Below are 24,495 nucleotides of genomic sequence, written 5' to 3' on the forward strand. Positions count from 1 at the left end.
GTTAGTGGAATGGCCACGTTGCGCCCATCTCACAGGTGTTTGGAGGGGTCACAGCTCACACCCCATCCTTCCGAGAGAGCAGAGGATGCAGAGATGATCCTACCTCCCCAGATGGCCCTTCTTGCCCCAGGACTGGGTCCCCATCGCCAGGGGCTCGGGGGCATGGGGGAGTCCGAGCTGATGCCAGGTTCTGGGGGAAGCGCAGGACCCCCAAAACATAGGGCCCTCGAATTCCTGGAGTTGTTCGCTGTGCCCGCCTGGCCTCCCTGTCACAGAAAGTCACCTTTTGGCCAGGACACTGCAGCTGGCTCTGGGCCACACCGTGGCGCCCGCCGTGCCCTCCCTGCCTGCTCTGAGCTCAGGGCCTAGGCAGGCCCCTCCGACCGCCGCCTCCCTGCCTCCCCCTCCTCCCTCCGCTCCTTCTTCTGTGCTCAGTCTGGCCCAAGTGGCCCCCGCCGTGACCCCGCCTTTCTTCTTCTCCTCTCCCCCTGCTCAGTCAGTCACGGGGTAGCCACCCCAGGCCTTGTTCCGGAAGCTGCCTCAGTGTTCAAACCTTCAAGCCCCCGCCTCCCCCACCCCCGGGCGTGCGCACACAGCGGGTCACGGGTCAGTCCAGAGTGACAGCAACTTGGGCTGGGGTGTCTGAGCCGCTGGGATCAGGGGACTTGGAGACACAGCACCCCACTGTCACCCCCGGCCCCCTCCCCTCCTCCCCGCCCCACCGGGGCCGAGCCGAGCGCTCCGCAACTCACAGGAATGTTTGTGCTTGAGGCGATCAGTGAGGGTGTCCTGTGGCTTGGGCGGCCACGTGGGAGACCGGCACAGGTGCCGCGAAGGTGAGTACGCGCTGGTCTCCAGCGGGTTCACAAAAACGGCCCACCCTGCGTGCCCCCTACCCTGTGCCCCATGTGCCCCAGCAGCTCTGGGCTGTGCAGACCGTCCAGAGCCCAAATTCAGTCCCCTAAACTCTGCACCCCGCTGTCGAGAGGCACATCTGCCCAGGAACGTGGAATCCGGAACCACGCCCCTCCCCCTCCCACACCGCGCATCCGTGTGCGCATCCACGCTGCCCCCCACCCTCCCGACAAGTCACGCAGGTTGGGCCGGATTGTGAAGGAGGCGGCCTCCAAGGTCGTCGAGAAAGCGGCTTTGGCCCAGCCACGCGAACCTCCAAACCTCCGGGGCGGCCCAGGACAGGGAGTGGGGGAGAAGGGACTCCCCACTTCGCACCCCAAGACGGGTGGGGCCCGAGAGAACTGGCAGCCGAGACGCAGGGCCAGGCGTATCCCCCCCGGGGAGTGCGGGCTTCTTAGGCTGAACTCAAGGGTAGGTGGAGGCCAGACCACTCAGCCATGGGTCTCCCCAGACACCGTCCCACCTTCCTGCCTCATCGGCGCCAACCCGGAACTGCAGCGTGCCCACACTGGGGCCGGAGCAGGGCTACGCGGCCGCTCGTGGCCAGAGACCCACCCAGAGCTTGGTCTGGCCTTGTAGCTCAGCACTCCGCCATTCCCTCCCTCGTAAGAAAGTCTTTTAAGTTAGCAGTTGAAGAGTGGAAGGTAGGTAACCAGACTGGGAGTTTTCTGGAAGGCGTCTTTCTTTCTTTTATTATGTTTTTTCTCATCATCATCACCATCATCGTTGTTTCTTCTTTTATTATGGTTTTGGTTTTATTTTTCCTTCCCCTTTCTTAGCGAATCCATTCCTTCTGGCACATTCCTCGGTTGGTTTTTCCACTCCTGCTTGATTCCCCCCGGGCACTTTTGGTTGGGGTGGCTGGTCAAGAAATGGGGGAGGGGACCCCCAAGTGTCTATTTCCAGAGGAGGGAACCCCAGTGTTTCGATTTAAGTGAGGCCAGAGAGTCATTCTGGTTGCAGTAAGCCATTGGAGTGGCCTCTGGGGTCTCTGGTAGCCTGATGTCTTTGAGGATGGGGGCCTCTGATTCATCTCTGGGTCCCAGACCCTAGGATGGGACGTGCACATAGTAAGTGGTCTGTAAACCCATGCAGTGAGTAAGTGCGGCTGGCATGATGGTGAAGGTTCTATATGCCTTGACCTCAAGCAAGGCCAGTGACCCCTCTGAGCCTCCCTCCAGACAAGGCGGGCTCTAGGGTCATGGGCATTTGAGAGGGTGTGGTTCCAGCCATCCTCAGCTGGCCTGAGCTGATAAAGGCACAGGCTGAGGTCTGAATTCCCAGCCTCAACCAAGACAGCCCATGGACAGCAGCTGAGCCTGGCTTCAAGGCCTGGCTCGCGCCATGTGCCCTTGGGCAGGCCACTTGCCTTTTCTGGGCCTCAGTTTCCTCACCTGTAAAATGGGAGGTGAGCACCCAGAACGGGTGGGACCTGGCACCCAGTAGCTATACAACCAATGATAAAAGAATGCCAGGCAAACCAGGTGGGCTTTGAAACCCATTTCCCCACCTGGGACGTGGAGGGGGGGTGGAGGGGTGCTAGTTCCAGCCACGTAAGAGGGTCATGAGAATTAAATGAGGCACAATCAGTGGGCCGTATTTTGAGTCTGCAGAGGGCCTAGGCTGCTGGGCGTGCAGCAGATGTATAGAACATGAGGATTATCATCAGTAATGCTCTTAATACAGGGCCTGGCCCATAGTAGGTGCTCGGCACATGGAGACTATTACTGATATTCCATAAAGCCCTTAACACACACAGTTCATGCTTAATATATGGGGAGTATCACTGTTATCTAACAAAGTCCTTAGCATGCTGCCTGGCACACAGCAGGTGCTCCATAAATGGCAGCTGCCATTTTCAGTCTAAATATGGATCGGCAGGGTGCTGGGCACAGAGTTGGCAGTCCATGAATGGAAGCTATTAGTAGCTTGTAACAAGGTCAACCTGGTGCCAGGTACACAGTAGGTCCCCGAAACATGGGGGCTACGATGATTGCTCTGCAAAACCCTTGGCACAGTGCCTGGCATCCAGTAAGTGCTCAATAAGTGGCACTTTAAAGAGGTTGGCCTGGTGCTAAGCACATAGTCGGTGCTCAGATGGGAGCCACTGTCAGTCTGGAAGGGCCTAGCATGGTTTTGTTTTTGCTCCAAACATGAAACTGTTGTCTGCAAGGTTCTTGGAACTGTGTGTGTAAACAGTAGGTGCTCAATAAGTAAGAACTATTACTATTTTTATATAAGGTGCTTGACACATAGCAGACGCTTAAAACGTAGGGACTATTACTGTTATCCAGAAATAACAGGGCCTGACACACAGTAGGCCCTGTTAAGAAATGAGAACTAATGTTCTACATAGTCCTTAGTATAGTACCTAGCATGTTGTAGGTACCTAATATGTGGGAACTGTTTTTCTGTTTCAGTAAAGACCTTAGCACAGTGCCTGGCATGCAGTAGGTGCCGCATAAATGGCAACGGCTACTTTTTTTTTTTTTTTTTGCAACGGCTACTTTTATCTTCAGAGGGCTGTTGCAGTGACCAGCCCATAGTAGGTGTTCAATAAATGAGACGTGCTATTGATCTGCAGTGGGCTTAGGTTGGCATCAGGTGAACAGTAGGGGCTCAAAACAGAAGAACTATGAGTTACTAAAACTTTGGCACACAGTAGGTGCTAACTGTGGGCTGTGTTACCTGTAATGCCCTGACCCAGTGCCATCACAGTAGGTGTCCAATACACAGGGGCTTTTATTATTACTCTGTATAGCCCTTGGCATGCTAACTGGCACACAGTAGGTGCTCAAGACTCAGACATTGTTTTCTTTGCAAGTGAGGCCAAGAAGTAACCACAGGGTTGCCCTCTGGGTCCCTGGCAGTACAGGTGTTCAGTAAACAGATGCTCTTACTGTTAACCTATGAAGCTTTTAGAGACACGCCTAGCACATAGTAGGTGCCCAGTAAACGGACCTTTTACTGCTATTCCCCGGATACACAGTAGGTACTCAGTAAATTAGTGCTTACAGTTATTCCATCCCTGGTGCTGTGCCTGGCACATAGTAGGTGCCCAGTAAATGGAGCTTTTGCTATTCTTCTGGCGCAGTGCTTGGCACACAGTAGGTGTGCAATAAATATTTCACTGTTATTCTGTGAAGCCCTTGGCATGGTGCTTGGCACATAGTAGGGTTCAATAAGTAGATTTTTCACCTGCCATTCTGTGCAGCCCTTGGCACCGTGCCTGGCACATAGTAGTTACTGAATTAATGGAGCTTTTATTGCTTTTGTATTTGGCATAGTGGCTGGCACATAGTAGGTGCCCAGTAAATGGAGCTTTTGCTATTCCTGTGGCACAGTGCCTAGCACACAGTAGATGTTCTATAAATAAGTACATTTACTGTCATTCTGCTCCTGTGCTGTGCCTGGTGCACAGTAGGTGTTCACTAAATAAGTACACTTACTGTTATTCTGTGAAGCCCTTGGCACGGTGCCTGGCACATAGTAGGTGCCCAATAAATGAGGCTTTTATTGCTATTCTTCTGGCACAGTGCCTAGCACACAGTAGGTGTTCAATAGATAAGTACATTTATTGTCATTGTATTCCTGGTGCTATACCTGGCACACAGTAGGTGCTCAATAAATAAGTACATTTACTGTTGTTTTGGCACCGTGCCTGGCACATAATAGGTGCCCAGTGAATGGGGCTTTTACTGCTGTTCCACTTGGCGTGGTGCCTGGTACATAGTAGGTGCCCAGTATAGGGGACTTTTATTGCTATTTCATTTATCACCATGCCTGGCACATAGTAGGTGCCAGTAAGTGGGGCTTTTACTGCTGTGCCACTTGGCATGGTGCCTGGCACATAGTAGGTGCCCAGTAAATGGGGCTTTTACTGATGTTCCGCTTGGCACGGTGCACAGCATACGTGCATATGCTCCTTGGGGACTGTGGCTACCCTCTCCCTAAGAACTACTGTGTGCCAAGTGCAGCCCCATGTGGTGAGTGCAGCGTTCTTGGCCAGCCCTCTCTGCCCCCATCCCCGCCCGCCCACCCACCCACCCACCCACCCGCCCATCTCACCTTTGGTTGACACCCGCTTCTTTTGGGTTCGACTTCTCTTTGGTTTGGTTCTGTTTTGTTTGTTATCATCTTCTTTTTTATTTTCTCTTTCCCATCTTTTGTTTCCCCACCCCCTCCCCGCCCATCCCGCCTCCCTTCCCCACCCCCACGTTCTCCCCCCCTCCAATAGAACCGTCAGCCCCCCCTCAAGACGTTAAATGTGTCAGCACGCGCTCCACGGCCATTTTGGTAAGTTGGCGCCCGCCGCCGCCGGACACGCACAACGGGGCCCTGGTGAGCTATAGCGTCCGCTACCGACCGCTGGGCTCAGAGGACCCGCAACCCAAGGAGGTGAACGGCATCCCCCCGACCACCACCCAGATCCTGCTGGAGGCCTTGGACAAGTGGACGGAGTACCGCATCACGGCCATCGCTCACACAGAGGTGGGACCAGGGCCCGAGAGCTCGCCCGTGGTCATCCGCACCGACGAGGACGGTAAGCACTGGCCCCGGCCTGGGACCCCCGGGACCCCCAGGCCCCAGCCCGGCCCCTGCCTTGGAGCCTTCTGTCCCTGGAAAACTGGGCTGGCTGGTGGTCAGAAGGTATTGGGTTGGCCAAAAAGTTCTTTCGGGGTTTTTCAGTAAGATCTTATGGAAAAAACCGAATGAACTTTTTAGCCAACCATAGAAGCCATAATCAGGAGAAGGAGACAAGTGGCCATCAGCCTCCCCAAGCCAACCCGGGCTCCTTGATCTTGGAATTCTCTGTTCTGGATCTTCCGGGCTACATTTTCTCTCTGAGCCTTGGGCCTGGAACGTTAAGCAGGGAGCCCTGAATTTTGGTCTGGTGGTGGAAGCCATGGAAATGGAGTGTAGGAAACAGCAAGCAGCACTTGCAACAAAAATTATGGTCCCTCACCCCAGGAACCTGGTTTTTTAGACTCTAGGGATAACCTGAGATTTGGAGCTACTTGGGTCTGAGCTATCCTACCTAGAAAGTAGGTAGATTGCGTGCTGATGTGGTTAACCGCCAGCTCTCTGGGGCATAGAGACTGATTTGTAGCACTGGCCGATTTCTGTGTTGTAAATATTCCCACCGTAGCTGAGCTAGAAAGTTCTAAGACGCTAGTCACACAGTAGAAGCTGAGGGCATGGGGCAAAATGAAGCAGGCAGCTTCCCCAATAAAATTGCAGGAAACCTGGACCAGCTGTTTTCTGAGCCATTGGCCTGGAAGTTTCGGTTGGCAGCCCCAACATTTTGTCCTAACCATGGGGAAGAAATGAAGCGGTTCTTCACGCCAGGCCTTGGGGTGGGGGTGGGGTGGGTGGCGAGGGCTCTCAGCTTGGGGGCTGGCTGAAAAAATGCTCCAGTGCAGAGTGCGCTGGCTGCACCCTGGAATGTGTAGGAGCGTGCAGCTGGACTGCCCGGGTTCCCATCCCAGCTTTGCCTCTTGATAACCCTGTGGTCCTGGGATCAACTCTCTGTGCCTTGATTTCCCCATCTGTAAAGGGAGCATAAGGACCCCTATCTAGAAGGGATGCTCTGAGGTTGGAAGCAGTGTGGGTAAACCTCTTAGAGTGGGGCATGCACGGCCCACTCATGTCTTGTGGCCCTGGGCAGGTGACCTAGGCTCTGGGGGGACCTCAGTTGCCCGTCTGTAAATGGGGTGCACCGTCAGAGCCCCCTCCCCGGGCTGTGGGAAGCGTGAAGGAAGTATTCCCTCCGGGCCAGCGGTGAGCGCTCAGAGCGCCGGGTTATAACTGGCAGTCACTCGGCACCTTGGCATCGGTCAGTGGCGCTGCCCGGGGCAGGGCTGGGCACCCCAGTAACGGCCCCGCCCGCCCCTCCCCTCCCCTCCCCTCCCCCCCACCCGCCAGTGCCCAGCGCGCCGCCGCGGAAGGTGGAGGCGGAGGCGCTCAACGCCACGGCTATTCGCGTGCTGTGGCGCTCACCCGCGCCCGGCCGGCAGCACGGCCAGATCCGCGGCTACCAGGTCCACTACGTGCGCATGGAGGGCGCTGAGGCCCGAGGGCCGCCGCGCATCAAGGACATCATGCTGGCTGATGCCCAGGTGGGCGGGGCTCTGGGGCGGGGCCTGGTGGTGGGGTGGGGGGTGGGGCCCCGGGCCCCCTGCGCTCCCGCCCTCTCGCTGCTTCTCTGTGTTTCTCTCTCTCTGGCTACTCCGCTCACCTCCTCCTCTCTCCCCTGCCGCCTCCTCCCGCGCTCAGTGGGAGACGGACGACACGGCCGAATATGTAAGTAGTGTCCCCCTGCCACCCCGAGCCGCTGCCAGTGCTCTTCCCGCGGGCGGGCCGTGCAGTGCTGTGACCCCATCCCCCGCACGCCCCTTGTAAAAGGGTCTCCTCCCCTGGGCCCCCGATGCACACCTAGTTACCTCTTGGAGCTAGCTGGCAGCCTCGGTTTTGCATCAGGCACGTGGGCTTTTTTGCTGGGGACCACGGAGGTATCCATTCTTAGCTGAATGGCCCCTGAACTCCGCTGGCCTCCTGCCTTCCCACTTCCCTCCTCCAGCCTAGCTCCCGGCCTGGGTCTTCTCCACCACACCTTTGCTCCAGCTGTTCACAGCGTTAACCACCCCCCCTCCAGCCCACAGCTTCCCCTGTTGCACCCAGGCCTGGCAGATCCAAACTGAGTCACTTTCCAGCCTAGCCTGACCCTTTTGTCACCTGACTCAGCCCTTCCTGACCTCGAAGTTTCTCTCTTAGGCCAAAGTGTCCCCTTCATTCTGGCCCTGAAGTGATCAGAGGGGTCAGTGGGCCCCAGGTGGGAAAGGAGGCCTGCAGGAGGCCCTGAACCAGAGTCAGGATTGCTGTGTGGCTCTGGGCAAGTCGCTGCATCTCTCTGGGCTGTCTTTCTGCCCCTAAGATAGGGACCACAGGCTCTTCTGACAGCCCCAAGCCCGATGTTAAATTGACACGGCCCCACCCACTCCAGTAACTCTGCTTCTCCCCCGCCCCACCCCAGTCTTGGGGGAGGTTCCCACATGGCTCCTGCTCAGACCCTCCAACCCACTAAGACCCTGGGAAGGACTGAATGTGAGGCTCAGGGGCAGGAGACCCTCTGTTTGTGCATCCTGTCCCCACTCCTATGCTCCTGACCTGGGGCCACCCCAGAGCTCCCGGGCATGCCGGACATGTTTGTGGGTGTGCATGTATGGGAGACATGGACACGCGTGTGAGTGTGAGGGTCAGGGTGCTCTTTCACTGAATGAGCAGTGATTTACTGAGCACCTGCTGATCCTGAGCGAGGTGCCGTGGATGCGGCGGTGACCAAGACACACCTGAGCCCGTTTTCCTGGGGTCACGGTTCAGGGGAGACGGATGTTACTTGGAACAAGGCACAAATACGTGTCTAGTTACAGCTCTGGTGGGGACGGGGCACAGATAGTGGTGTAAATGATTGAACAGCCAGCTGTTGGGTGGGTGCAATCCTGACTGGTAGCATTTGCCCTTTTCCATGGTGTAAATACTCCCACCATGTCGATTTCAAGCTACCTACCAGATTTGTGGTAGCTCGTCATTGTGTAGTATTTGTATTGCACAGATACAAGAGAATAGAATAATCTCGAGGACACAGATAATAGTAAACGCGGTAAAATAATGACGGAGGGGTGGGTTTTGAGTAATTACCTTTGTTTTTACTATTTATTTGATCGTACGTTTATATAATTTCATTTATAATAACGGCTATTTAATAAGTGGCTTGCAAATTTTCTGAAAATTCGACTGTTGGCTTTCAAGAGCTGGTATAAGGAATCTCCGGCACAACAATGGATGTAGTGGAGACAGGGGTCGGGTTGGGGGGGACACAGCCAGTGCAAAGGCCCTGGGGCAGGACCATATCTGGTTGGAGGAGGGATAGAAAGGCAGCCCCGTGTGGCTGGAGCAGAGTGAGTGAGGGAGGAGGTGAGGGCAGGGAGGGGACGGGGCAGGTCGTGCAGGGCCTCGTGCGCGGCAGAGGACTTCCGGTGGTACGAAGGACTTGGGCTTTTGTCCCCGGGGAGACCAGAGCCCTGGAGACCTGACTCACTGCAGGGAGGACAGAACGGGGGTGGGGCAAGAGTGGTAGCTGGGGACCAGAGGGGTGGGGACTGCACTGATCCAGGCGATCCATGACAGATGTCATACCACGTGTGCCCATGTCAGCATGGACGTGCTACGTGTCGGGGTCTGTGCATGAGCTCGGGTGCACGTCTCTGCCCGCAGATTGGGCCCCGTGTCTGCCTTGCTTGTCCCTAGCTTGGGGAGGAGGGTGGGCAGCCCTGGTTGTGTCACTGATTCCCCACCCCTGCCCCCACCCGCAGGAGATGATCATCACAAACCTGCAGCCTGAGACCGCCTATTCCATCACGGTAGCCGCCTACACCATGAAAGGCGATGGCGCTCGCAGTAAACCCAAGGTGGTAGTGACCAAGGGAGCAGGTGCGAGACCCTCTATGGCCCCTTTGCCCTCAGAGCATCCCTGCAGAGTTCTTGAGCCCCTGTTGGTGGGGGGAGGATGCACCAAGCAGGAGGAACAGGGAGAGCAAAGGTGTGGGGCTGCTCCAGAGCATATTAAGACCCAGTGTGGTCCAGCCCCGCTCAGCTCTAGCCAGATGGAAACCTTTAACAGCCAGCTCTTAACTCCTCACCCTCTGCCACCTGTTCCCCCTGCCTGGATACCCTTCTCCGGGCTGGCCGTCTCCTCTGCATCCTTTGGGTCTTTGGTTAGTCAGCACTTCCTAAGGAAGCCTTTCCCACTCACCCCCATGCCACAGTCTTGGTCAGGCTGCACCCCTCCTGCCCCCAGCACCCCGTGCCTCCCCCATCCCAGCTCTGATCACCCCAGGCGGGTTGTCACTTCAGGGTGGTGTGCCCGTCTCCCCCGCTGCACCCTGAAGCCTCCTCTCCTGGCAGCCCTGCCTCAGTTTCCCCCTCAGGCCCCTCCCATCAGTCCCAAGAGGTTGTTTTTTCACCAGCCAAACATAGCTGAGTGAGGAGAGAGAGAGAGCCATGAAAATGTAAGGGGAGAGGGTATTCCAGGCAGAGAGTACAGCCTGGGCAAAGGCTCAGAGGAGGGAACAAGCTTGGTGTGTTAGAGGAACAAAGGCCCCCATGGCCTCCACCCCACTTCCTGCACTCTCCATGCCTCACTGCTGACCACAGAGCCTGATGTTCAAGGCCTCCCAGCTGGACACAGCACCCCTCCACACTGCTGCCAGCCCATGCCCCTACCATTCCCTTCGTCTGCCTAGTCTCTGTGTCCTCTAGCGCCCATGTCACCTCTTCCAGGAAGCTTCCTGTGATCTGCTGTCCTCTCTCAGGGACGTTACGTTAGAGCCATGCTTGCTAAGCAGAACCGGCTGCATACACTGTGACTGTTCACACCACCATCCATTAAAAGTCCTGATAAGTCCTGCAGTGGAGAAGCCTGTTCATATATAGAGCTTCAGCACTGCAGGGCTTCTCAGGGCCTTGACACATTGATCACTACCCAGACGGTGAGAACCATGGGGGCAGGGACAGGGTTTTGGACACTCCTACATTCCATGGATATTAATCAGGTGCCGGCAGGAGGCAAGGGGTGAATAAATGAGGCAAGAGCTGAGTGACGTACTAACAGAAGAAGGAGAAACATAGATGCGGGCCTGCTGTGACATCTGTTGATGTTTTCGTTTATCGGGTCCTCTGAGTCCCCTGCTTCCTCGCTGTTCCTTGCACTCACGCAGCACAGTCTCACCTCAGGGCCTTTGCACTGGCTGTTCCCTCTGCCTGAATCACTGTTCCCCCAAGACCTCCCCGCGGCTCCCTCCCCCACCTCCTTCAAGTCTTTGCTTCTGAGCGAAGCCTTCCCAAGACCGCTTTTAAAAAATGGCAACCCCTTGGGAATTCCCTGGCGGTCCAGTGGTTAGGACTCCACGCTTTCACTGCGGAGGGCCTGGGTTCAATCCCTGGTCAGGGAACTAAGATCCCACAAGCTGCACGGTGTGGCCAAAAAAAATGGCTATCTCCCCCTGTGCTCCCAGGCTGACCCCGGCCCTGTATCCTCCCTCCCCCAACAGTGCTGGGCCGCCCCACCCTGTCGGTGCAGCAGACCCCCGAGGGCAGCCTGCTGGCACGCTGGGAGCCCCCAGCCGGCACCGCCGAGGACCAGGTGCTGGGCTATCGCCTGCAGTTCGGCTGCGAGGACTCGTCGCCCCTGGCCACACTGGAGTTCCCGCCCACCGAGGACCACTACACTGCGTCGGGCGTGCACAAGGGCGCCACGTACGTGTTCCGGCTGGCGGCCCGGAGCCGAGGCGGCCTGGGCGAGGAGGTGGCCGAGGTCCTGAGCATCCCCGAGGACACGCCCCACGGCCACCCACAGATCCTCGAGGCGGCCGGCAACGCCTCCGCCGGCACAGTCCTGCTCCGCTGGCTGCCACCAGTGCCCGCCGAGCGCAACGGGGCCATTGTCAAGTATACGGTGGCCGTGCGGGAGGCCGGCGCCCTGGGCCCCGCCCGAGAGACCGAGCTGCCCGCGGCGGCCGAGCCGGGCGCCGAGAACGTGCTCACGCTGCAGGGCCTCAAGCCCGACACGGCCTATGACCTCCAAGTGCGGGCCCACACGCGCCGCGGCCCCGGCCCTTACAGCCCCCCCGTCCGCTACCGGACGTTCCTGCGGGACCAAGGTAGGCGCGCGGTGATCCCCGCACCAGAGCCGGACCGGGCCTCGCGCCCACCCCCACCCCAGCCCCCTCCCTCTCCCCCGCCCAGGTAAGTGGTCACTTTTCTGCTTCCTCGTGGATGCTCAAGGCCAGTCCAGACCCCGAGGCTCCGGCGTTGGCAAAGGTGGGACACACCTAGGTGGCACCGCCGCCCCCCTCCACCGCCCCCAGCCCACCCTGTCCCCCCCAACCCCCCTCCACCTCCGCCTTTTCTCTCCAGCTGCGCCGTCTCCCGTGGCAGGGACTTGGAACAGGCAGGGCCGGGCCAGGGCCAGGCAGTAAGGCCACGGGCACAGCGGACGACAGGGAGCGCCTGGGTCGCCCCACACACAACCCCGTCCCCCCCGCTCCCCCCGCCCCCCAGCACTCACGGGACCTCTCCTTTGCTCTTTCCCACCTGCTGCTGCGTGGCACAGTCTCGCCCAAGAACTTCAAGGTGAAGATGATCATGAAGACGGCGGTCTTGCTCAGCTGGGAGTTCCCCGACAACTACCACTCACCCACGCCCTACAAGGTGCAGCCTCCCGATGAGTCGGGGTGGAGCTCGGCCGGGGTTGAGGCCTGGTCTGGAGTTGGGGCTGGGTCCAGGGTTGGGGGTCAGCTGGACTCGCTGCCGGGTAGGCTCGAGGCTCAGTCTGGGGTTGGGGCTTAGTTTGGTGTCAAGACTTATTAGTCTGGGATCAAGGCTCGGTCAGAATTGGGGCCTAGCCTGGGATCAGTCCCAAGGGTTGAAGTTCAGTCTGGGTTTGGGGCTCAGTAGGGGATTAGTGCTCAGTCAGAGCTGGGGCTTAGCCTGGGATCGGGGCTCAGCTAGGATTCAGGCTCAGTGTCTCAGTCTAGGCTCGAGCCTCAATCTGGAATTAGGGCTGTTTAAGGACTGGGACTTAGAACCAGGACTTGGCAGTGACTGAAGCTCAGCCTGGGTTCGGGGCTCAGTCTGGGGTTGGGGCTGAGTTTGGGGTCAACACTTAGTCTGGGATCAAGGCTCTGTTAGAATTGGGGCTCAGCTGGGATTGAGGCTCAGTCTGGGGTCACAGTTGGCAGGGTCAGGGCTAAGTCTGGGATCCAGGCTCGGTCAGGACTAGGGGCTCAACCCAGAGCCCTGCTGAGCTGGCCCGTCCCACAGATCCAGTACAATGGGCTCACGCTGGACGTGGACGGCCGCACCACCAAGAAGCTCATCACGCACCTCAAGCCCAACACCTTTTACAACTTCGTGCTGACCAACCGCGGCAGCAGCCTGGGTGGCCTCCAGCAGACGGTCACTGCCTGGACTGCCTTCAACCTGCTCAGCTCTAAACCCAGCGTGACCCCCAAGCCTGACTCCGATGGCTACATCGTGGTGTATCTGCCCGACGGCCAGAGCCCTGTGCCTGTCCAGTAAGCTCAACTCGCCCCCCTCAGGGATCTTGCACCCCTTCACCAGCCAGCTCTGTGACTGGGGCCAGCCGCTTGATCTCTCTGTGCCTTAGTTTCCTCACCTGTCTGTAAAACAGAGATCGCATCAGCCCCACCCCGTGTGATTCCCCTGAAGGTCCAGTGCTTCTCGTAGATGTTGTCGCTAAATATGGCCTCGTGTCTGCTCCTTGAGCATTCCCTGACGCCCCCATATGCCTGACCTTCTACTGGTTCTAGGTTCCTAGACTGGTGGGGAGACAGAGCTGGACACAGACACTCTCAGTCCTATGGTGTGGCAGTGAGAGGCACCAGGGCTGAGAGTCCCCAGTAAGGAGAGGAGGACTCTGGGAAACAGGGAAAAATCGAGAATTACAAGACTGTGGGCATGGAAGCTGGGGTTTTGAAGGATGTATAGGAGTTTGAGAAATATACAGTTGACCCTTGAACAGCACAGGTTTAAATTACATGGGTCCATTTGTATGCATATTTCTTTCAAGAAGTACAGACCACAGTATTACACAATCCACGGCTGGTTGAATCCACAGATAGATAGAGGACCATGGATACAGAGGACCAACTGTACTTATATATGGATTTTTGACTGTGCAGGGGGTTGGCCCCCTTAACCCCCATGTTGTTGAAGGGTCAACTGTAATTGCACAGGGTAGGCTTTCTAGGCAAAAGGTACAGTATCATCAGAAGCCTGGAGGCTTGAATGAGGAACTATAGTCCTATGTGACTGGGGCCATATGCCCATTGTATGAGCAGAAGGGAAGATTCAGAGAGGGGCGGCTCCCCAGCTCAGCCCTAGATAGCATCCCTTGGTCATGCTAGTAGACAACCCCCCATGATTCCATCTCCTGATAGGAACTACTTCATTGTGATGGTGCCACTGCGTAAATCTCGTGGTGGCCAGTTCCTGACCCCGCTGGGCAGCCCAGAGGAAATGGACCTGGAGGAGGTAAGAGCCTGGGGCCCAACCAGTGGGGCCCAGACATGTCCCAGCTTTCGTGAGCCCAGTTGCTCCCAGCCAGGTTCTGAGCAGCCCACATCTCTGTTCCCACAGCTGATCCAGGATATCGCACGGCTGCAGAGGCGCAGCCTGCGGCACTCGCGCCAGCTGGAGGTGCCCCGGCCCTACATCGCGGCTCGCTTCTCAGTGCTGCCACCCACCTTCCATCCCGGCGACCAGAAGCAGTACGGTGGCTTTGACAACAGGGGCTTGGAGCCTGGCCACCGATATGTTCTCTTTGTGCTTGCTGTGCTGCAGAAGAGCGAACCCGTAAGTCCCAAATGGTGTCTGCCCATATCGAGCCACACCCCCTGAGTGAGGCAGGCCAGTCCCTAGGGCCCTGACCTCAGAACCAGATACAGATCCTCCTAACTGTGGTCAGAGTTGGGCAGAGGGAACAGTTTGAGGTTGAGAGTATCCCATAGGGAAGGTTTGTTAGAGGAAAGGACTTTGGAACTAGGGCTCTGATGGATATGTAGGAGTTCGGTAAAGAAAGGGCATCCCACAGTTTGCATGTGCAAAGGTCTGGGGTGCAAGAGGAGCAAAAGGGATTTCAGAGTGGCTGAAACAGAGTGAGGAAGGGAGAGAGTGACGATTGGCAAGGGCCAGGCCATGCAGGCCACCAGGGTCAGGGTTCTTGGGAGCTGTAGGGGGGTTTAGAGTAGGGGATGGACATGGATTTGTGTTTGAGAAAGACCCATGTGGCCACCGTGAGGAGGACGGGCACTGATGGAGGTCCCCCCACCCCATTCCTGCAGACATTTGCAGCAAGCCCCTTCTCAGACCCCTTCCAGCTGGATAACCCAGACCCGCAGCCCATTGTGGACGGCGAGGAGGGGCTCATCTGGGTGATCGGGCCCGTGCTGGCTGTGGTTTTCATCATCTGCATCGTTATTGCCATCTTGCTCTATAAGAAGTGAGCCCCCTGCCCCGCCCCCCACTTGACAGGAGGGAAGGCTTCCTAAAAAAGGAGGGGGGTCTGGAAAGATCCAGCGGGGAACGGTCATCTCAGAGGATCATCGCAGAAGCCCTGTGTGGTCCAGACAGGGAAACCAGGGCTCGAAGAAATTAAGCCACCTGATCAAAGTCACACAGCCTGGGAAATGGCAGGGCTAGTGTTCCAACCCAGCCAGTGATTTGACTCCTCTTAAGTCTCGCACTCCACTCGGCAAGATTTGGGGTGGGGGCTGCCTCTGTCCAGTTTAACGAGGTCACGTGGGACACGTCCCAGCTTAGAAAGAGAGGGCTGAGATGTTATTCCTTGTGGCGGGGGACCCACGCAGGAAGGATTAGCCCCATTTTCTGGAGGAGACCGAGACTCAGAGAGGGAAAGAAAGCCACCCACAGTCACAGAACAGGCCCTTGATGGCCAGCACACCCTCACCTGTCTTCTTTCCCCCCCACCTCGTCACCTATGTCTGTTTTCGGGAGCAGTAAGCCTGACAGGTAAGAACTGGTCCTGCCCTTCGGAGGCCAAGGAAGGGGAACTGGGGTGGCATCGTGCCTGTTGGGTGAGCGGGTGCCTGGCTGCTCCAGCCATTGCACACGTGTCTGTGCGTGGTCGTGGGAACCCCAGTTGCGCGCAGCTGGGTCACATGTTCGCGTGTCTGCTTGCTCCTACAAAGTAAACGCAAGGACTCAGAGCCCCGCACCAAATGCCTACTGAACAATGCCGACCTCGCCCCCCACCACCCCAAGGACCCCGTGGAAATGAGACGCATTAACTTCCAGACGCCAGGTATGTGCTGATCCCAGGTGCCAGGGACGACAGCGACGGGGGAAGGGGAGAGGTAGCATAGGAAGAGAGGAAGCTGCCACCTCGGTGGATCCCGAGGACTGCCCCCACTGAACTGTGCTTGGTACGATTCAGTTCCTAATTCCCAAATTCCGCCGTGGCTCTGGGCTTGGAACTGTCATGGGTTGATTCTGCTTACAACCAACGGAGGCTTTCGAAGAGTTGCATTTAACTGGTGGTTGCTGTCTTCTCTGGGAGCTTAAAGGACATCTTCAGACAAAGACAAAAGCAAAACTTTGCTGAATCCTCATTTCTTCTGACAGAAAGAGCTCTGCTTCTGTTCACACCTCTAGTCTTAAGGCCACTCGGTGGTGGGTGTTAGGGTTTCTCCCAATCCCCAGGGATGTGCCCCTAGCAAGGTGTAAGAATTCCGCCTCCACCACACTCTGTCTCTCTCCCCTCCATGGCCGCAGATGCTCATGTTCTCCCTGCCTCTTTCTAGTTCCCTGTAGGTTAATAGGATTCAGCCGAGTCGCCTGCCATGCTTGGTGGGAGAACTGAATCAGGACCTTGCCCTTGATCATCTTCATGTGCCGTGATCCTCTCATTCCCTCACCTCCTCCCTCTTAACGGGCTCATGCCAGCTGCTTCTCACCAAATAAGGAATTTTTAATTTAACTGATGGCTGCTGTTCTCCTTATGAGCTCACAGCATGGTAACGTCTGTCTCTCTGCTTGCGCCCAGCTCTTCACTTCTTGTCTCTGAACTCGTTCATATTAACTCTTTCCAACCAAATGGAGATTTTAAAACATTTATATTGAACTGATGGCTGCAGTCCTCCTGAAGGGCTCATGCATATAGCCTTGCATGCTATTCCTAATATATTTATTTGTCTCTCTTTTCTGCTGCTGGACTGTCTCATGTTAGTTCCATGTTTATCCAAACAAGGATTTTGATCATTTATTTTAACTGATGGCTGCAGTCTTCCACAAGAGATCATGAAAGGTCTCATGGCACCCCTAATGTACTCCCTTCTCTTTTCTGTCTCTGGACCAGCTTATATCAATTCTGTTTCCATCCAAATGAGGATTTTAAATGTGTATGTTTAAGTGATTGGTGCTGTCCTCCTTAAAGGTCCTGGCATGGGCCCGTATGTCCTTCCCCTGCCCCCAAGTTTCTCCCTCACCATCCTGCCTCTCCTCCAAAATCCCCTCTGCTGACCCCAACAGGGGATCCAAGGCCAGGTTGGTCTGGGGGGACATGTTGATTGATAGAAGAACCTAAAACTTTGGGATCTTTCCGAAGTCACAGCTGAAAATCAGGACTGGCCGATGTCCAGCCAGAGGGATGCACAGCAGCTGCTGTTGGTTCTCTGGTTGGGGCCCAGGCGGCCGTGTGTCCCTCACTTGTTGCTCTGCCCTTTGCGTCTGTCCGCCGGCTGCTGTGCGTGCACCCAGCGAGGGGCGGGGGGAGGTGGCCTCCCTGCGTGTTTTCATTTATTTATTGTTTGCTGTTTCTGCAGATTCAGGCCTCAGCAGCCCCCTCAGGGAGCCGGGGTTTCACTTTGAAAGTTAGTTCCTGTGTCTCTCTGTTCTTAGCTTCCTTTCGCGCCTGTTTGTTTTCATCCTTGGTTTCTCCATCCCGCCTCCTCTCTCTCTGCCCACCTGTTCTGCGCTGGCTTCTCGGCAGGGGGAGGGGGGTGGTCTGCCGGGCCCTGAGGTCGCGGGTTGTGACTCTGTATGTGTGTGTGTGTGTGAGGGGGGGGAGAGAGAGCGAGCGAGCGAGCGCAGGAGTCTAGGCGAGACATGTATGTACATGTAAGTATCGCCCATGTGATAGGGGACCCACCAGTCAAATGGACACCAGCCTCAGACCCCTTAGATGTGGGCTCTGGGGCAGCACCCGGGGTCGCGGGGAACACGCAGGGGCTCAGAAAGACAGCTCTTCACCAACTGGCTCAGCACGTCTTTATCGGTTTAACACCAGTGCTTCGGTGCTGGCGCATAGCTGTCAGCCTCCTTGTAGCTGCAGAGCGAATGTGTGAGCGCATTCGTGGCCACCAGGCCCCAGGAGAGGAGAGGACAGGGGTCTGGCAGGCTCAGATATGGGGAGGAAAGAGCCAGGCCCACCCCACGCCCTCCAACCACCCTCCCCGGGGGCTCCAAAGATAAGGGACGTCACCATCCCATGTACCAGATGAGAAAATGAGCCTTCAGAGGTCAGGGGTTCGTGGCAGCTGCCCCACCATCCAAGACACACATACCCCGTGTCTCCCCTCCCTGGTCACTCAGCTCCACCTGGCAGAGGACTTTTTGGTCCCTCTGATCCCCAAGGGGCTGAAAGGGGTATCGGCTTCCCGCCCCTGCCCCAGGGATGGTATTTCCGAAAGCCCGGCCAGCTGCATCCGCTTCTTCATCTCTGTGTCACTTGCCTGCTTCTTGCCACGAGGCACCAGGAGCTTGAAGTTCTGGGCGGGTTGACCCTCCCCCAACCCCTGCATCCCCAGCTGGTTGCGGGGGGCACTGGGAGCTGGGGCTCAGCCCAGAGCCGCCGCCTCGTGCTCCCCCCTTCAGCCCCGCAGGCCTGGGGTCCCTGCCCCCGCGGGGGCTGCCCTGAACCTTCCCCTCCCCGCCACTCCCTCTAACTGCAGCTCGTCCATCGCAGACTCACACTGTAGAGCACCCCTCCCCGCCCTCCCCGCCGGCCCCCGGGCTGGCCCCCGAGTGACCGGCCCCGCTGTTGGGTCTTCTCTTCCTGCAGGCATGCTCAGCCACCCACCCATCCCCATCGCGGACATGGCGGAGCACACAGAACGCCTCAAGGCCAACGATAGCCTCAAGCTCTCCCAGGAGTACGAGGTGAGCTGGCCCCCACCTCCCACTCTCCCAGGCCCACAGACACCCACCCTGACACCCCCTGCCTCCCCTTGCCCGCAGTCCATCGATCCGGGCCAGCAGTTCACGTGGGAGCACTCCAACCTGGAAGTGAACAAGCCCAAAAACCGCTATGCCAACGTCATCGCCTATGACCACTCTCGTGTCATCCTCCAGCCCATTGAAGGTAGCACGCGGGGCCCCAGGCTCCATCATGCCCAGCCTCGTTCCACAGAGAGTGCATAGACCCCATGCCTCCTCTTGGCCACGGGGCCAGGCCAGAGTGGACTAGCTAGGAGACAGGTGGGGAGACTGAGGCCTGGTCCAACACTAGTCAGAAGCCACTGGGAAGTTTTAGATATGTATTTAACTGATGGCCACTGTCCATTACATATTTCCATCTACTCCTCTACATCAGTGACGCTCATCAGGGCAGTTCCACCACTCGGGACATTTGGCAATGTCTGGGGATGTTTTTGTTGTCACAGCTTAGAGGAAGGGGGTGTTAGTGGTATCTAGGGTATAGAGGCCAGGGATGCTGCTCAATAACTTGCAATGCACAGGACAGCCCCCAGCATAGAATGATGTGGCCCCAAATGGCTATAGTGTTGAGGTGGAGAAACCATGAAGTACATGCCGCACGATTTCCTTGGGGACAGATTGGGGCAGTCCAGGAGGGCTTCCAGTAAGTGGGAAGTGGTGGACCAGGTGGAACCAGCCTAGAAGGACAGAGTGGCCCCACTGATCTCTGGCTTCTCACCCCGGCCGTAGGCATCGTGGGCAGCGATTATATCAACGCCAACTACGTGGATGGCTATCGGCGGCAGAATGCATACATTGCCACGCAGGGGCCGCTGCCCGAGACCTTCGGTGACTTCTGGCGTATGGTGTGGGAGCAGCGCTCCGCTACCATCGTTATGATGACACGGCTAGAGGAGAAATCACGGGTGAGGCCTGGACCCTGTGGCCCCCAAGCCCTCAGTCGGCTCCGGCCCACACTCACCTCTGTTCTCTTACCTGGTACAGATCAAATGTGATCAGTACTGGCCCAACAGGGGCACGGAGACCTATGGCTTCATCCAGGTCACCCTGCTGGACACCATCGAGCTGGCCACGTTCTGCGTGCGGACGTTCTCCCTGCACAAGGTGGGGCCCAGGCCGGGACTGGGGGCTCTGGGGAGGGGGTGATGGGGGTGGAGGAGGAAGACGAGCTTCTGCCCTGGGAGCTCCCCATGGGACAGAGAGGAAACCATGTTGACCCAGGCTGACCACATTCTCGGGTGGCCCACTTCATGGATGGGGACATTGAGACTCAGAGGGGAACAGCTCTTGTCTCCAGCCACAGCAGGAGGACAAACCAGCAGAATCCTCCTTAGCAGGGAACCTGCTGTCCCCTTGCCATCAGTCATCCTGCCCCACACACCAGGTCTTCCTTGCTCTCTGGCCTCACCCAGCCTGGGTTTATGGCAGGTTCCTGGCAGGGTCTTGGCCATGCACTCAAGGGGCTTCCAGTCTTGGATGGAAGACACAGTGGGCAGTCGAGACTGGGGCAGGGGGAGTCTTTAGATACATATTTAACTGATGGCTGCTGTGCATAACATGGTTCCGTGTGTTCTTGTACATCAGTGGTTTTCAGTGGGGACATTTGGCAATGTCTGGGGGCACTTTTAAAAAATTTTTTTATTGAAGTGTAGCTCATTTACAGTGTATTAATTTCTGCTGTACAGCAAAGTGATTCGTTTATACATAAATATACATTCTTTTTCATATTCTTTTCCATTATGGTTTATCACAGGACATTGAATATAGTTCCCTGTGCTATACAGTAGGACCTTGTTGTTTATTCATTCTGTATATAATAACTTACATCTGCTGACCCCAACCTCCCACTCCTTCCCTCCCCCAACCCCCTCCCCCTTGGCAACCACAAGTCTGTTCTGTATGTCCGTGAGTGTGTTTCTGTTTTGTAGATAGGTTCATTTGTGTCATTAGATTCTGCATATAAGTGCTATTATATGGTATTTGTCATTTTCTTTCTGACTTCACTTAGTATGGTAATCTCTAATTGCATCCATGTTGCTACAAGTGGCCTTATTTTGTTCTTTTTTATGGCTGAGTCGTATTCCATTGTATATATGTGCTACATATTCTTTATCCATTCATCTGTCAATGGACATATAGGTTGTTTCCATGTCTTGGCTATTGTGAATAGTGGTGCTATGAACATAGAAGTGCATGTATCTTTTTGGATTGGGGTTTTGTCTGGATATATGCCCAGGAGTGGGATTGCAGGATCATATGGTAGCTCTGTTTCTAGTTTTCTGAGGAACCTCCATATTGTTTTCCACAGTAGCTGCACGAATTTACATTCCCACCAGCAGTGTAGGAGGGTTCCCTTTTCTCCACACCCTCTCTAGCATTTGGTATTTGTGGAGTTTTTTAATGATGGTCATTCCGACCTGTGTGAGGTGGTACCTCATTGTAGTTTTGATTTGCATTTCTCTAATAATTAGCGACGTTGAGCATCTTTTCATGTGCCTATTGGCCATTTGTATTTCTTTGGAGAAATGTCTATTTAGGTCTTCTGCCCATTTTTCCATTGGGTTGTTTGTTTTTCTTGTCGTTGAGTTGTATGAGCTGTCTGTGTATTTTGGAAATTAAGCCCTTGTCGGTCACATTGTTTGCAGATATTTTTTGTACATTGTCTTTTTGTTTATGGTTTCCTTTGCTGTGCAAAGGTTTGTAAGTTTAATTAGGGTTCCATTTGTTTACTTTTGTTTTTATTTCTAGTGCCTTGGGAGACAGGGGACACTTTTTAGAGTCATGATGGGGAGTGGAGGTGCTCCTGGCACCACAGTGTTCCCCTGGCCACCAGCCAGGGCCTCTCAACATTAAGCATACATCTGGCCCAGGTGCCAGAAGATAGTCAACGGACACGAGGGAGTATGGATTTTCAGTTGATTCACACCTGAAGCACACACTGTGTGTCAGACCCTTACCTGGGCATCAGGACACCCAAAGTATCCTGTTCTCATGGGACTTACAGTCTAGTGAACAAGACACAGACAATAAATATGTAAAATGACAGGAAATCTTACACATAAAACAGGGACGAATAGAATGGGTAGTGGAGGACCTAGAGTTGGTGAGGAAGGGAGGAGATCTGGGGTAACAGCATTCCAGGCAGAGGGCACAGCCTGTGCAAAGGCCCTGGGGCCGGACTGTGCCTGGGGTGTTTTAGGAACAGCCAGGAGTCCTGTGTGGCTGGAGCAGAGTGAGCGAGGGGGAGAGAGGGAGGAGGGGAGGGCAGGGAGGGGACGGGGCAGGTCGTGCAGGACTCTGTGGGCTGCAGGGGAGACTTGGGCTTTTACCACCAGGGAGGGCTGTGGGCAGAGGAAGCAGAGAAGGGGTGGGACCTGACTTGGGTGCTCACCAGTGCCCTCTGTCTGCTGAGGGGGGAATAGACTGCGGTGGGGATGCCGGGGGACCAGGGTGACTGCTTTGGTCTGGATGGATGATGATGGGGCTGGACCAGGGTGGTCACCATGGAGGGGGCAAGTGAGAAGTGGGTGGGCTTGGGGTAGACTTTGAAGGCAGAGCTGACGGTGCTGACTGATGTCTTGGATGTGGGAAGGCAGGGGAGGGGAGTCAAGGGCGACTCCTAAATTCCAGCCTGAGTGCATGGAAGGATGGCACAGCCATCAGCTGAGATGGGGGGAAAGGGTTTGGGGAGAAAGTGGAGGGCACAGTGCTGGCCACGTTGAGCATGAGATGCCAGTGAAACTCCCAGGCAGAGACACCCCCAAGCCCCGGGGCAGCCGGGCACCTGAGTCAGGCATTCAGAGTAGTGGTGGTCTGGAGGCGTGAACGTGGCCCCCAGCATGTGGGTGGTGGGCTGCGGTGACTGGCGGTGTCCCTTTGGCCCCCAGAACGGCTCCAGCGAGAAACGGGAAGTCCGGCAGTTCCAGTTCACGGCGTGGCCGGACCACGGGGTGCCCGAGTACCCGACGCCATTCCTGGCTTTCCTGCGGAGAGTCAAGACCTGCAACCCGCCGGACGCGGGCCCCATCGTGGTCCACTGCAGGTACCCCTGTCCCAGTCCCCGGCTCCCCGCTGCGCCCCGCCGCACCTACCCCACCCCCTTGCCCGGGGGGCCCCTGATGACCCTGCCTGTCTCCGCAGCGCTGGCGTGGGCCGCACGGGCTGCTTCATTGTCATCGACGCCATGCTTGAGCGGATCAAGCCAGAGAAGACGGTGGACGTGTACGGCCACGTGACGCTCATGCGGTCCCAGCGCAACTACATGGTGCAGACTGAGGACCAGTACAGCTTCATCCACGAGGCCCTGCTGGAGGCCGTGGGCTGCGGCAACACGGAGGTGCCTGCCCGCAGCCTCTACGCCTACATCCAGAAGCTGACCCAGGTGGAGCCCGGCGAGCACATCACCGGCATGGAACTCGAGTTCAAGGTGGCCTGGGGGGTAGAGGTTGCTGTGGGCTGGCTGGGGGAGGGGGCTGAGCGGGAGACCAGAGTTAAGGGGACCAGAGGGTGGGGGCATTGGTGTTCCCCTGCCTGCCAGGCCCCTGTTAGCGCCCTGGCTGAAAACACACAGCCCATCCCATCCCTGGGGAAAGCAGGTTCCCAGCCGGAGGCTGTCCTGATGGTGGCCCCCTGTCCCCTCATCCCCACAGCGGCTGGCCAACTCCAAAGCCCACACATCCCGCTTCATCAGTGCCAATCTGCCTTGTAACAAGTTCAAGAACCGCCTGGTCAACATCATGCCCTACGAGAGCACACGGGTCTGTCTGCAGCCCATCCGGGGCGTGGAGGGCTCCGACTACATTAACGCCAGCTTCATTGATGGCTACAGGTACCTGCCCCTGGCCACTGCAGGGGCCCTGGCCTTTGCTGGGCGATGCTGAGGCTCCAGGAAGGTCCCAGCCCTGCCCTCGGGGGGCCTCCAGTCTTGCATGGGAGAGAGCTAGACAGACCTTGCCCGTCTCAGTCACAGCTGAGGTGGAGGGAATCTTTAGACATCTATTTAAGTGATGGCTGCTGTCCGTAACATGGTTCTATCTGTCCTTCTCTATCAGAGGTTCTCAATCTGGGCAATTCTGCCACCCAGGGGAAATCTGACAGCATCTAGGGACGTTTGGATGGTCATAACGGGAGTGAGGGAGGAGGATTACTGCTGGCATCTAGTGGGCAGAAGCCAGGGATGCTGCCCAGCACCCCAGGGTACACGGAGCACGGCCCCGTCGCAGAGAATCATCCAGTCCCGAATGGCAGTAGTGCCGAGGTTGAGAAACCCTGGCCAAGGGGGGCTGTTCCAAGGAGGGGGTACTGCCTATGCACAGCCCTAGGGAGAGCTTGGCCTGTGCAAACAACGGAAATTAGTTTAATGGTGCTTGAGTGCGGGCAGAGGAGGAAGGCGGGACGGACAGGTCAGCAGACGGTCCTGTAGCCTCCTGGAGAAGCGGGAATCTATTCTCAGGCCGATGGTTTATCCATGTGGAAAATGGGATTATTTGGAGGGTTGAACCAGACAGGGAGGGAGATGATGCCTGGGCCGGGGGTTTCCCCGTGGCCCTGGGCTCACACACTGCGCCCCACAGGCAGCAGAAGGCCTACATCGCCACACAGGGGCCGCTGGCGGAAACCACAGAGGACTTCTGGCGCATGCTCTGGGAGAACAACTCAACCATCGTGGTGATGTTGACCAAGCTGCGGGAGATGGGCCGGGTGAGCCGGGGGCCACGGGGGGAGTGGCAGGGGCCGGGCCAGTGGCGGGGGGCAGGGCTGACCACG

At 56.7% G+C, this 24,495-nt stretch overlaps 1 protein-coding gene across 7 annotated transcripts in view; it reads left to right on the forward strand.

Moving 5' to 3' along the window:
• The window catches only part of PTPRS (protein tyrosine phosphatase receptor type S), a 102,609-nt gene that overhangs the window by 73,605 nt on the left and 4,509 nt on the right, over nt 1–24,495 (forward strand). For 2 of the 7 annotated variants that reach the window (XM_081233483.1, XM_081233484.1), the window contains exons 11-30: nt 5,153–5,458; nt 6,841–7,034; nt 9,288–9,405; nt 11,025–11,633; nt 12,086–12,183; nt 12,796–13,049; nt 13,935–14,028; nt 14,134–14,349; nt 14,838–14,995; nt 15,514–15,525; nt 15,705–15,817; nt 17,337–17,384; nt 18,575–18,672; nt 18,751–18,874; nt 19,459–19,634; nt 19,714–19,833; nt 22,617–22,771; nt 22,870–23,155; nt 23,379–23,557; nt 24,303–24,429. In XM_081233483.1, the coding sequence (XP_081089609.1) occupies nt 5,153–5,458; nt 6,841–7,034; nt 9,288–9,405; nt 11,025–11,633; nt 12,086–12,183; nt 12,796–13,049; nt 13,935–14,028; nt 14,134–14,349; nt 14,838–14,995; nt 15,514–15,525; nt 15,705–15,817; nt 17,337–17,384; nt 18,575–18,672; nt 18,751–18,874; nt 19,459–19,634; nt 19,714–19,833; nt 22,617–22,771; nt 22,870–23,155; nt 23,379–23,557; nt 24,303–24,429 (3,485 nt within the window). The remainder of the gene's footprint in view (nt 1–5,152; nt 5,459–6,840; nt 7,035–9,287; nt 9,406–11,024; nt 11,634–12,085; nt 12,184–12,795; nt 13,050–13,934; nt 14,029–14,133; nt 14,350–14,837; nt 14,996–15,513; nt 15,526–15,704; nt 15,818–17,336; nt 17,385–18,574; nt 18,673–18,750; nt 18,875–19,458; nt 19,635–19,713; nt 19,834–22,616; nt 22,772–22,869; nt 23,156–23,378; nt 23,558–24,302; nt 24,430–24,495) is intronic. The other 5 variants (XM_081233486.1, XM_081233485.1, XM_081233487.1 and 2 more) reach the window with 5 other exon arrangements.

This window comes from Mesoplodon bidens (assembly GCF_964165515.1).
Source record: "Mesoplodon bidens genome assembly, chromosome: 4".
Classification (NCBI taxonomy): Eukaryota; Metazoa; Chordata; class Mammalia; order Artiodactyla; family Ziphiidae; genus Mesoplodon; species Mesoplodon bidens.